Source organism: Lipotes vexillifer, unplaced genomic scaffold (assembly GCF_000442215.2).
Source record: "Lipotes vexillifer unplaced genomic scaffold, Lipotes_vexillifer_v1.1 scaffold23, whole genome shotgun sequence".
Taxonomy (NCBI): Eukaryota; Metazoa; Chordata; class Mammalia; order Artiodactyla; family Lipotidae; genus Lipotes; species Lipotes vexillifer.
Window position 1 is genome coordinate 2,490,940 of NW_006796283.1, and position 12,573 is coordinate 2,503,512.

A 12,573-nucleotide genomic window follows, 5' to 3' on the forward strand; every position below is an offset into this window, starting at 1 on the left:
CTATTTCTAAGAAACCACGCAAAGGATAGAATTTTCTCAACGCTGCGCTTTTGCACATAGGTTTCTTCCGTCTGTGGGTCCTGCTCCCAGGCGACGCGGCAGGTGGCGGGTGGCAGAAGCCTGGAAGCTACCTGCTGCTCCGCGTCCTGGACCCAGGTTCACATGATGCCGTACGTGCTCTACGTGTGCGTACGTCGTACGTTGGCTTTTTTCTTGTAAACTCTTCTTGCTTAGCACAGTGGCATTTTGAAAAAACAGAACCCAGTGGCTCACGAGGGGTGAGGGGTCTCCAGGTTAAGCGCGTGGAGTGCGTAACGGGGGCAGGCTGCCCTCGTCTCGGGGGATCAGTCGTTGTTGCCTTGGCTTCCCCGGTGGGAAGCAGGGCCTCTGGAGCCAGGACACCAGGCAGGAAGAAATGGAAACCGCAGGCAGGTGAGACCCTCAGAAGCTGGGTGCTGTCCTGCTTCAGGCACCCAGTCCTGCCCCCTGAAGGGTCTCACACGGACTCAGCTGGGGAGGGGCAGCTGAGCGCCGGGCGGGAGGTTGTGCTGCTGGAAGTATCAGGGCGGTGTCATCGGCTCATCTGGATTCGCGGCCCCGTGTCCACCCTGGGGTGTGCCCCCCCCCCGAGGGCAGTGCCACCACTGGCTCTGTCCATCGCCTCCGCAGCTGCTAAGGGGCGTCGGGCCTCATACCGGGCCACAGACTTGCAGACCAGGGCTCAGACTTCTCCGCGCACACCGGGCTGGTGACACCAGCTTCCAGGGGACAGGGTTTGGGCTGAAGACCTGCTTGGCCGGGGGCCCAGGTGCAGGACGCTGGGACGAGCGAGGCCCCTTCACGCAGGACGGGGGGAGGCTGGGCTGGGCAGGCCAGGGCAGGCCGTGCGCGCCGTACTCCTTGTGCCCTGCGCCTTCTCCTGAGGGCGGGCTGGTCCTGCCGTGGAGCCCTCCCCTTCCTGCCCGAGGCTGGCCAGTTGCTCACCCTGGAGGGTGGCCCGCTCCGCCCACAGTTGGAGGGGGGGGCGGGGCGGTGCACAGCCGCCCCCAGACCGTCATCTCTGGTCGGGCCACACGGAGCACCTGCCCGCCCCCGGAGGTTCAGAGCTGAGTCAGCCACGGGTTGCGGTCTCTAGCCTGTAGCCGGGCCAGGGGACGGAGGGAGAGTCCTGGCGGCAGGACCTGGGCTCACCCCGGATGAAGACAGCCCAGGCTAGGTAGGTCCTGCTCTCGCTCGGGTGCGGTCTGCTCTGTGCCCAGAACAGCTGGCGGGCACCCTGGCCTGGGCGGTGCCCGGGGACGTTTGCCGAGTGAGTGAGGTCTCGGGCATCCTGTCCCGGCCCCTCTGCTGCAGCCGCCCCCCACCTCGTGCCTTCACCGCCCTCCCTGTCTCTCCTGCCCAGGACCTCCCACTCCCGGGCCAAGGCCGAGGCGGCCCTCACCGCGGCTCAGAAGGCCCAGGAGGAAGCACGCATCGCCAGGATCACTGCCAAAGAGTTCTCCCCTTCCTTCCAGCACAGGGAAAACGGTGAGTCCCGGTCCCGCTGGGGGCAGGGCAGCCGGCGGAGGGGCCTTACCTGCCAGCTGTGAGCAGTGGCGGGGGGGGGGGGGGGGGGGGTCCCAAGGCACATCCAACGGTTCTGCCCCGCAGCCGCCATCAGCCCACTGCATCCCTCCGTCTGCTTCTCCCCCGAGACTGTGTGTGCACTCCTCCCGCTAGGGTTATGCTAGAACCTTGTGTGACTGCTCTGTCCGACGAGGCTGCTGCCTGCCATGCAGGGACTGCGGCCACAGGTCTGCATCCATCTTTAGCTTCATCTCGTCTCACCTAATCCATCAGTAGCCACGCGTGACTGGCAGTAGTGGAGTTGGCCAGCACAGCTCTGGGACACTGTGGGGGCGGGGGCTCCCACCTGTCCTCGGGGTGGGGCTGGGGGGGCTGGAAGGAGCTAGAAGCCCTCGTCCCCGCCTTGGGGGACAGGCCTGAGGGAGGCAGGGAGGCTGGAGCAGGGGCGTGATTGATCGGAGAGGCCCGCTGAGGCCGCGATCCTCCCAGCCCGACGCGCCATCCCACCTGGGTCAGGCTCACTCCTCTCAGACTCACGCTTCCCAGAGCGAGTGGAAGCCTCCTGAGGTTTTGGGGTGGATGGAATGTGTCCCGGGACCACGCGGAGCCCTCCTCCCAGAGGCTGCAGTTCTTGGCCCTCGCTGGTAGGACTCCTGGGCTTTGGCGCAGCCTTGAGAACCACAGGACCCAAGATAGGGAACGGAAGCGTTGGAATTCAGCCACAAACACTCCATGTCCTGCCTTGTAGGTCACCTAGCACGAGATGTTGTTTTTATCGTCAGGAGGGGTCCGCGGCCGTGGGACCTCAGAATCCCCGAGCAGGCCAGGCCAGCACGCTCTTCGGCCTTGGGTCACCCCTGCAGCTGGGGGCCTGGACCGGAACAACTGTCCACCCTCCCCCTCCCCATCTGGTCATCTTTGAAGCGCCCACAGAGGGGAGTTGAAGGGTCTGTTAGCGGCTTTGGGAACACTGTCCTCCCACTTCCTTCGCCCCACAGCCCACTTGTGGGCAGCGAGGGCCCTGGCTCCCTGCCACCACAGCCCAGTCCTGGTCCCCTGCCATCCTCAGGTGAGACTGGGCCTCCACTCTGAACATCCAAGTAACCTGCCTCTGTGCTCCCCATCTCGTCCCTGATCCAGGGCTCGAGTACCAGCGGCCGAAGCGGCAGCGTTCCAGTGACGACATCGAGGTCATCTCCGCCGGGACACCCTTACAGCAGGAGAGCCCAGAGCTGTACCGCAAGGGTACCACCCCCGACGACAGCCCCCTACAGAGCTTCCCCGCCAGCCCCACGGCCACCCCTCCACCGGCCCCCGCCTCGAGGAACAAGGTGGCCCACTTCTCCCGGCAGGTCTCGGTGGACGAGGAGCGGGGTGGGGACATCCAGATGCTCCTGGAGGGCCGGGGAGGGGACTGCGCCCGGAACAGCTGGGGAGAGAAGGCCGGGGGCTCCAGGGGTGTCCGCAGCGGCGCCCTCCGCAGCGGCCAGCCCGCGGAAGCCTTCCGGGCCCGGGGCCCAGGCCACAGGCAGCCCAGCAACCCCAAGCCCCGGGAGCGGCGGACGGGGTCCCCCACCACGTTCTCCTGGACTTCCCACCACCGGGCCGGCAACCCCGGCCCAGGGAGCACCAAGCTGCTGGAGCTGGACGAGGAGAAGCTGAGCAACTACGAGATGGAGATGAAGCCCCTGCTGAGGATGGACTCGTACGCGCAGGAGGTGCAGCCCCCGAAAAGACGCTACAGCAAGGGGGGCACCGACGACCGGGGCTTCGGGGCCCAGAGACTGCGGTCCAAGTCCCAGAACAAGGAGCACGCCAGGCCTGCCTCGTGCGCGGAGCCCGCGGTTCAGAGGCTGCAGAGCCTGCGGCTGGGGGACCGGGCGGAGCCCCGGCTGCTGCGCTGGGACTTGACCTTTTCTCCGCCCCAGAGGTCCTCACCGGTGGCGCTGGAATCGGACGAGGAGAATGGGGACGAGCTCAAGGCCACCACGGTGAGTGGACGCTAGCGGTCTGGGGCCTGAGAGCCTGGCCCCTTGGGTCTTCCCCGACTCTCTAGCTCTCAGGACCCTCCTCTGTAGGAAGCCCACACGGGTGCAGGCTGCACTGCCTTGGACGGGTCCCTGTGAGGGCTGCTCCCAGGCGCCATCCTTTCAGCAAGGGCACTTGGGTGATTTTGGAAGCTCCCCAAAAGAAACGGGGCAGCATGGGACCCCACCCTTGCCCCCAGACCTCCTCCTGCTGACCAGGACGGTCCTCACCTTGAAGGAACGTCCTGCGTCCTGGAGGGAAACACGGAGGCCAGAGCAGGCAGGACACACATGGGTCTGGCTCCCACGTGGGTGCGAGGGACAGAGTCCCCCAGGCCTGTGGGATCACACGTGCAGGGTGGGGCCGTGACTCGGGTTCCTCAGGCCCCGTGGTGGGTGCTGGGTCTTGCTCACGCTCACGGGTGAGGACCACACCCGCCCTTGGCGCATTCCTCCCATGGAGGGCGGGTGGTGTTGAGGAAAGAACAGAGATCCTGGGCCAGGCTGAGGGCTGGGGCTCTTGCACCCAGGGGACACCTCCTGACCCCTGGCCCACCGGCTCTCACCCATAAGCCAGCCACTCCCCGCTCCCTGGACCGAATGGCAGTGGGACTGGCCCGTGAAATGCCTTCTCAGCCCCACGGCCCAGCGCTGACGCCCTGTGCTAACGGCCATCATCAGGCCCCTCACCCGCTGGTGGGGCACAGCGTGCTCGGCCCCATTTGAACACGAGGAAACCAGAGGGTCTGCCTTGCGGGGCATCCCCACGGGGCCCTCTGGGACTCAGCACCTGCCAGGCGGACCCCGGGGCCGAGAAGCTTTCTGTTGGAAGGTGGCCCTCGAGGTCACTGTGAGCATCCGTCTGGGCGGCGGGCTAGCTCCTGTGACGCGCCTGCCCTCTCTGAACCCAGGTGCTCCCGCTGGGACCTAGATACCAGCTCTATTCCAGAAACGCGTGTGGTGTGTGCGCGTGTGTGGGTATTTTAGGAAGCCGAATGATGGGCAGGGTGGGAGATGCAGGAAGGGGTTCTATATTTAGCCCACTGAACCGTGTTGTGGCTTTAAGACCTCTTCAAGCGCGTCTTGGGTGCTTCAGGCAGCGGCACGAGCACGTGGCCACCTCCAGCCGGGCATGTACTCACCGCTGAGTGGTTCCACGGAAGGGGGCTTCCAGCAGAGGCCCAGGGTGGTCGGGGCAGCTGGTACCCCTCATCCTTGTCCAGCACCGTGGCCTCGGCACCGTCACTGCAGAGGCTCAAGGACGGCGGGTTCGGGGTGGGGGAGAGGCTGTGGTGCAAGGGCCAGGTGGGCTCGTGCCCCAGGAGAGCGAGGGGCTCCCGGTGGCTGCGCAGCTCCTGGGCAGTTGTTCACTGAACCGAGAGGGCTCTCCCGTCGCCAGGTCTGCGGCCACGCTGGGTGGGCTGCACCTGGCATCCCAGGTGTGCAGAGCTCGGGTGGTTATGCTGGGACCCAGGCGTGCAGGTCTGAAGGGGTCAAAGGCCCCAGGACTCCACACTGAGAAGCTCGTGGGAGCCTCTGACCCTCTGCCTGGGCCCTGCGTTCCCCCGACCCTCTGGGGAGCCCCAGTCCCGCTCAGGACCCCCTGGGGGGGGCCCCAGTCCCGCTCAGGAGGAGGGGCGTGGCCTGGGGCTCACCCCCCTTCTGCTTCTGTTCCAGGGCTCGGCGCCTATCCTGGTGGCCATGGTGATCTTGCTAAACATCGGAGTCGCCATTTTGTTTATTAACTTTTTCATCTGAGGAGATTGTCGCATTAGCAAAAGCAGCTGGTGTACAAACGGGGGACGTTAAAAGCAGAACGACAGAAGGGAAGGCTCGTAGCTCGGACACCCAACGACAACTTCCTGGTCTTCTCACAGAACCACGTGATTGGGTATTACTCACAGTTTGCCTTTTTTTCTGGGTCATGTTTTTTGGATTTTAGCCAAAATTCTTTGCTTGTGTAACACTCTGCTGTGTGGCATGGCAGAAGGAGGCCAGCACGCCGACCCTCCAGCTTGACGTGGAAAGAGAAGGGATCCCGGCAAATCAATGGCAAAAAATACAGTCACCACCGTCATCACACCCCCGTCTAGGACGTGGAAAAGGAGGCAACTAGAGGCAGAGCGCCTGGCGGCTCGCGGGGGGCAAGCCCGGGCGTGAGGCACGGGAGAGGGCGCCCGCTCCAGCTGGCAGCGGCCTGGGCCTTTTAAATCCGTGCTGCACACTTACTTAGGGAAGCAGAGACCTGCTCTCTCTTCTGCCCACGAAGCGACCGCAGCCTGGGCCCTGGCAGCCCCGACACTGAGTCTCGGGGCAAAGTCCTTCTCCCCACCGTCGCCCCCAACCCCAGACCCCAGGGCTGCTGCGCTGTGGGCATCCAGGGGGCAGTGCGGGCGTGGGGAGGGCCTCACTTGGACAGCCTGCCGTTGGGCCCGGGCTCAGAGCACGTGGCGTTTCTGCACTGAGGATGCAGGATGTGCGTCCAGGCTGTCAGATGTCCGCGGCCCTGACGGCCCTCACACGATGTCGTCCTCTCAGTGTGTCCCTGAGCCCACGGGTTTTCACATTCTTGTCCTGTGCCTGCCTCGACTTCCCTCACAGATATGCATATTTCTTCCAGATGCCTCATCCATACTCGGGAGCTGGTCGGGTCCCAGGACAGGAATGTGTTTGAAACCCAGTGGCTTGACAATTCCTGAGAAATCATGACATATCCATCTCCAAAATATGCAACATACCTTGTTTCAATCCAACAAAACCAGGTTCCTGGTGTGTCTGCCCTTCCTGCCAGCGTTGTCCCACCGTCCAAACAAAAGAATAAGGTCCCGGACTGTCACGGATGCCCCGTGGTCCCAGCCATGGAGCAGCCCCGGCCACGTGCATGGATGTGTCTGTGGGGCCCGGGCACGTCCAGACGGGGCTGCCGCACCCACGCCTGGGAAGGTCCTGGGCACGGCCGTCCGTGGACCCTGCCTTGCTTTGCTTATGTTCAGCTGATTCTCTGCTACCTTTCAAGCAGATTTCTTTACTACACTGCACTGGATTGCTATATTTTTAACCAGAAATAAACTAAAGATTAGAGCATGTTCCCGTTAAATTCAGTTTTTTCTTCTGTTACATACTCACCCCCCCGTCCCTTCTCACAGTTTGGTTGCGTTTGGGGGTCTTCTTTCAGGGAGTGGGGACACAGGAGAGGGAGGGAGGATCCATAGGAAATACATTTCTGATGATGATACTTTCTAAAGGGATATTTCATGTTTTTGTACATCTTACTTCCCGTTCCTTTTTTACAACTGCGTGGTTGCCGCAGCCCTGGAGTGAACCAAATAAACATGCCTGCTCCTCGCAGCTCTCTGCGTCGTCCGTGCTGGGGTGTGTGGCTTGGGATTCTGTCCGCAACGCTCTGTAAAGATTAGAAAGACTTTTGTGCATTCCAGTAACTGCGCAACACAAAATGGTACCTACACAGGCAGGCTGCATCCTCACACGCACACCCTGACGTAACGTAGCTACGTAGAAAAGCAACAGCACAGATGCCCATCATTCAAGGCAAGCAGTGGTTTCAGGGCTGGGGGCCCACAGGGGGCTGGCCAGCATCCCACCATTTTTCCGGCTGCCAGTAACACAACTGAAAACCAGAGCAGCACCCACGTTACTGCCACTTCCCTACGCCCGGGTGAATTCCAAGTGGATTCCACCGAGACCACGCCGTACTGGGTCTGGGAGGCCCTAAAAGCTCTTCTTACCTGGTCTCCAGCGCAGGCTGCCCTGCACACAGGCCTGAAGCTTTCGCTCAGCCTGGCCAGCCTTTCCTACCTGCCGGAGGCCGGGGTTACCGGCAGGCACGCCCGTGAGCCCCTCTGGGCCAGCCTGGCTGACCCCGCTTCTGCTGGGCGCCTTCCTGGTGGGCACGCGGGACGGGGCAAGAACAGATGCTGTCATGAGGCCCTAGTGGCGCGGCGCGCTGACGGGTTTTAATTAACCCCAGAGCCACCTTGTGAGAGGCATCTTCTCCCCTAGCAGCTGCTTCCGTGCTCGAGATGTGAAAACCAGAGGCAGAGAAAGTGAGTTACCTGAGCTGAGCCGGGGATGGGGGGGACAGGCCGCCCCCCGCCGCCCAGCCATCCCCCACCCCCAGGCTGGGAAGCTGCACCCGCACCTCACCTGCGAGAGCGGGAGAGAACGCTGCACAGAGTGCGACACCTGCACCCAAACGACTGACGAGGAAGATGGTGCCCGTGCAGAAAATCTCAGCACGGCCACGAAAACACAATGCCCGTGGCTGAAGCCGCTCCAGGGAAGGGCTGAGAGGGCTCCAAATACAAGGACTTTCCACACCCCGTCTAACAACCATAAACCCATCTCTCTTCGAGACGCCCTCCGGGTGGGGCGTGGAAGGATGACAGGCGCTTTCCTACACGCACGAAGCCCACGGCTCCCCCGGGCTGCACGGAGAATGCGGTGCGGGTCCCACAGACTCCCGCCGGGCCCGGCAAACATCCAACGCCCAGCCTGGCCATCAGGGTGCTCCCTGTCATCTCAAGAGCCCCACTTTGGACAGGAAGTTATACGGCCGCCCCACTTAAAAACCGAAGGGCGCTCCCAAGCCCAGGGGAGAGACCCAGGTAACGAGCCCAAGACGCTATGGCCGCTGGAGCAGACGAATATTCGGGAGAGTGAATGCAATGAACTGTTTCTGGTTTCCACCCTTTTTTTTTTTTTTCTCCTTGCATTATGCGGGCCTCTCACTGTTGTGGCCTCTCCCATTTGCGGAGCAAAGGCTCCAGACGCGCAGGCTCAGTGGCCATGGCTCACGGGCCCAGCCGCTCCGCGGCATGTGGGATCTTCCCGAAACGGGGCACGAACCCGCGTCTCCTGCATCGGCAGGCGGACTCTCAAGCACTGCGCCACCAGGGAAGCCCTCCACCCTTTTTTTAGCTTGGGTACCATCCCCCTGGGTCCTCCAGGCGTCCTGGGTGGAGGCCCACACCACCCTCTGGACCGAGCTCAGCTCAGCCTTACAGGTCTCGTCTCCAACGCTCCGTGCCTTTCGTCTCAGAAACTTACCGTGAAGATGCCTCCCAGACGTCACGACCTCTCTTCTCACTGCCACGCGGGCTGCCCACCCACCGACGGCATCCAGCTTGTCCTGTCGTGACATCGAGTCAGCACCACGACAGAGTCACTGTTGATCTTTCCAGGGACGAGGATTTGCTGCTGGTCAGCGGAGGAGGAGGATCGAGAGTCCAGATGAGGGCGCAGGAGTGATGGGGGGCCGGGCTCGGGGCCTGGTCAGTCTCGCTCTCCTGCTCAGGGCTGTCCAGGTGTCAGGAAACGGGCAGGAAGCAAACACTGAAAAACCACCGGCCCCAAGTGCCGACTAGTGTCACTAACTCAGCCTTAAAAGAAGAAAAAGTGCAGCTGCCTTCGTGTAAAGACCAGAGAACGAAGCTGCTCTTGTACAGCACGTCCACGAGCCCGGACAACATGACCTCAAGGACGTGGACCACCCTGGGGGGTGGGTACGAGGCGCCGGGCACCGAGATGCTGGGGCCCGTCCTCCAGCAGGGACTGCCAGGCACCCAGGGGAACAGCAGGAAGGAGACAGCCACACGGAGGGGGGCCCAAAGCAGGTGGACACCCGAGGGCGATGGAAGCAGTGCCAAACGCTCCCCAGAGGCGGCGCATGCGCTAGCACAGGCGGAGCTTCTGGAGCCTGCCTCCACCCCCACGTGGAAGAGCCTGGGACGCAAACTGGCAACACGTTTTGTTTCAGATCGTCCCACACCTCAGGGAAGCAGGCACCCCCGGGGGTGGATCACAGTGCGGATGAGGCCAGCCCTGGGCGAGCCTGGGTGAGCAGGCCCGGGCCTGGATCTGGGGCAGCACCCCTCTCGCGCCCACCTCGCTGTCCCCAACACACACCTCTCACGGTACGCTGGGGCTCACACGGCTATCACATGTGCACACCCTTCCCGTCCTGTCACAGGTGGGTGCAGGTCTCCAGCTGTGCAGCCGCTGCCTGGCAACACGGTGACAGCACAATCCTAACCCTGGAGGCCCCAAGGAGTGGCTGAGACGGGCCTCGGCTGGACCCTGCCCTCCACCGGCTGGCGGTTCCTCCTTCAGCCCATTTCAGTAACTCACTCCACGCCTGCCAGGACGGTCAGACAGGCACCAGGCTCCTCCTGAGAGGTCAGCGCTTGACACACCCAAGGCAGGCGTGAGAATTCCTGGTCCCTTCAGAGCAGAGCACGCTGGTATCCCAGGGCCTCCTGCGTGTGGACCACAGAACAGACCGAGGGTTTTCCGGCAGGTATTGTGTTCAGCCGTGACCAAGAGACGGGCCTGGACCAAGGGTGCCCCCCTCTGAGCGCCATCAACAGGACCATCAGGCAGCCGACTGCCGCTCAGTGGGTGACTCCCACCCCACACCAGGCCCGCAGAGGGCAGGGACAGGGCAGGAGGGGCCGCGCTCCACTGCCCCAGCAAGGGCTTCCCAACACTGGGAGCTGGTACGGCGAGGAGATGGGCGTGAATGCAGGGGGGCAGTGTATGGCCTCCCCCCGTGCTGCTCCTGCACCCCTGGGACCTCCAGATCTTCCCACTGGGCCTCTCGGGGAGCCCAGCTCCAGTGACAGCAATGTGGCCTGCGCTCACCGCCGGGCCTGCCGCGTGGCAGTCCGCCCCGCGCTGCAGAGCCGTGGCTCACGTGTGGGCAGAGGAGCCCCTGATGCTGACCTAGTGCTTCCCTGACCATGTCCTCCAGCGGGACCCCGCTTATGGGTACCACCCGCCATCTCCAGAGAAATGCCACCTGACGCAGCCTGATGGAAGTAAACCCACACGGTCCGTTCCGTGCGGGTGAGCCCTCACTCCAGAGGGGAAACCACTAACCTGACGCAGATGCCCTCCTGTGGATTCTCTCACACATCAGCCTCAACCTGCACTTTCTTTTCTCCCTCCTTATGTCCTGGTGCGTGTAAACTGTTAATACAGGCAACCGTTTTGCACATTGACAAAAAGGCAATGTCGACTGTACTCTGATTTTTCTCATTGATGAAGCGGTTAAGACGTTACCCTTTGCCTTTCTTCTCTTCTTTCAGCTGGAAAAATGGCTTCGTCACTTACCAAATGAAAATAACTTTCCTTAACGAAACGTAACTGTTTAAATCGTACCGCTACGACATCCTTCACTACCTGCGCGTGAGGGACGCTGTCGAGATTAAAGGAAACTTTCCCTCCTTTTGGTAATAAACGTCACCATCTGAAAGCTCGGTAACTGGCATCATCTCGGTGTAAGTCAGTGTCTTCACTGCAGGTTCCTTCTATTGCCCACGTTCTGAGATGCACACACACAAATTCCTTCTCACGGAACCAGGTTTATGTTACCTGACGGCGTCCGTCTATTGTTTGGAGGGTCTCAGGACCCTGAGCAGCACAGCTCCACGAGCAGGGATCTGAAACGCGCCCCTTCCCTCGCCAGCGCTGCCCCACTGGGCGCCGGCCCCTCACCGACCCAGAAGCCCACCTCGCGTCCGCTCCCCTCCGCCCACGCTCTGCCGAGGGACCGCCCAGCAGCGTTGTTCCAAACCTACCTTAACTTTCTGAAACTTCGACAGCCTTGTGTCTCTTGGGGCAGTTACTCTTTCCTCCGACTGGAGTCCCTCTGACCTCCACACCCTCCCCGCACCCCCATCCCTGCCCCAAGGCCGGGAGGAACCCGCCTCTCCTGCGTTCTCGGCTCAGGGCCCTGCGCTCCACGAGCTGCCCTGGTCCCGGTCCTGACCCAGGTCCAGGATCAGAGAGAGCCCCCGCTCTGCCCCCCACACAGCCTGCCGACCAGGCCTGGCCCTGGCTGCACCCACGCGGTTCCTCAGCCCCAGACGGCACAGGTCCAGGGGGCTCTGAGGTGAATGGCTGGGCTGGCCAGAGCCTAGGTCACCTCGGCCCTGGCCCCGTGGCCACCAGTTGCACCAGTCGGTGCCTCAGCTTCCACTGGAGCCTGTGTTCAGAGCCTTGATGACCAGGCCTGGCCTCGGACGGATCTTCCACAGAAGTGCAGGTGACCGTGGTCTATGCTCTGGACCAATGGCTTCCACACAGCTTTGCTTTCTGACCTAAGACACCTGGGAAGACAGCAGCGAGCAGATGCATCGCACGCCCAGCCGAGCTGCAGCCACCACGCTCCTCCCAGGCAGGACCTACTGTCCCTCCCTGGCCACACTCCTCCAGTGCAAGCTCCAGGCACACTGTCACATTCTCATCCCCACACACGGGTCTCTCTCGTGTCACCTGGCCAGTGCCTGCGCAAGGCCTCAGGAGGGCGTCCTCCACCCAGCGTGGACAGCAAAGCGGCCGTTTCCCCGGCAGCCCCGCCCAGCGTGTGGTCCCCCAGCACGTTTCTACTGTCACGGAGCACTGACTTGTTGCCTGCACCGACTTGGTACAAAAACCAGATGTCACGCTGCAATAAACACCACTGTCACATGCTAACAAACACCCCACAGACGACTCTGTGAACGACAAGGATCTCCGAGCTCGCTGTGTGTTTCCCTTGATTTCTGCTCAATTCAGTCCAACCCCAAGGAATCCACCGCCTTAGACCAATCCTCTCAAATTATCTAAGCCCAACGCCGTCAGCCAGCTGAGCTGCTCCTGGGAAGCGGGGAGAAAGCAGCACAGCTATTCACACTCAAACCCCACAAAGCCCTCCAGGGGCTCTGGTGTGGTGTCCGCAGGAGTGACGGGGCCAGCTGGTGGGCACCAGCGAGAGACAGAGGCAGAACCCGTCCAAAGGGGGGCAGTGAGGGGGTCTTACCAACAGGTCAGCAAACCAAGGAGCAGGCAAGACAGATGTCCACTCAGGGCCCTCGCTGACCCTGAATACAGCTGTCACCCTGCTGTTTTGGCTCCAGCAATGCAGGGAACAGAGGCCTAGGGCTCTGTGCTGGCCATCCAGGCGCCAGGAGCATTCGGT

General features: G+C 62.4%; 1 protein-coding gene across 1 annotated transcript in view; it reads left to right on the forward strand.

The window, feature by feature from the left end:
• Positions 1 to 5,351, forward strand: part of JPH3 (junctophilin 3) — an 84,472-nt gene extending 79,121 nt beyond the window's left edge. Inside the window, exons 3-5 of the mRNA XM_007468427.1 lie at positions 1,403 to 1,527; positions 2,707 to 3,557; positions 5,271 to 5,351. Coding sequence (XP_007468489.1) covers positions 1,403 to 1,527; positions 2,707 to 3,557; positions 5,271 to 5,351 — 1,057 coding nt within the window. The remainder of the gene's footprint in view (positions 1 to 1,402; positions 1,528 to 2,706; positions 3,558 to 5,270) is intronic.
• Positions 5,352 to 12,573: the final 7,222 nt, after the last annotated feature.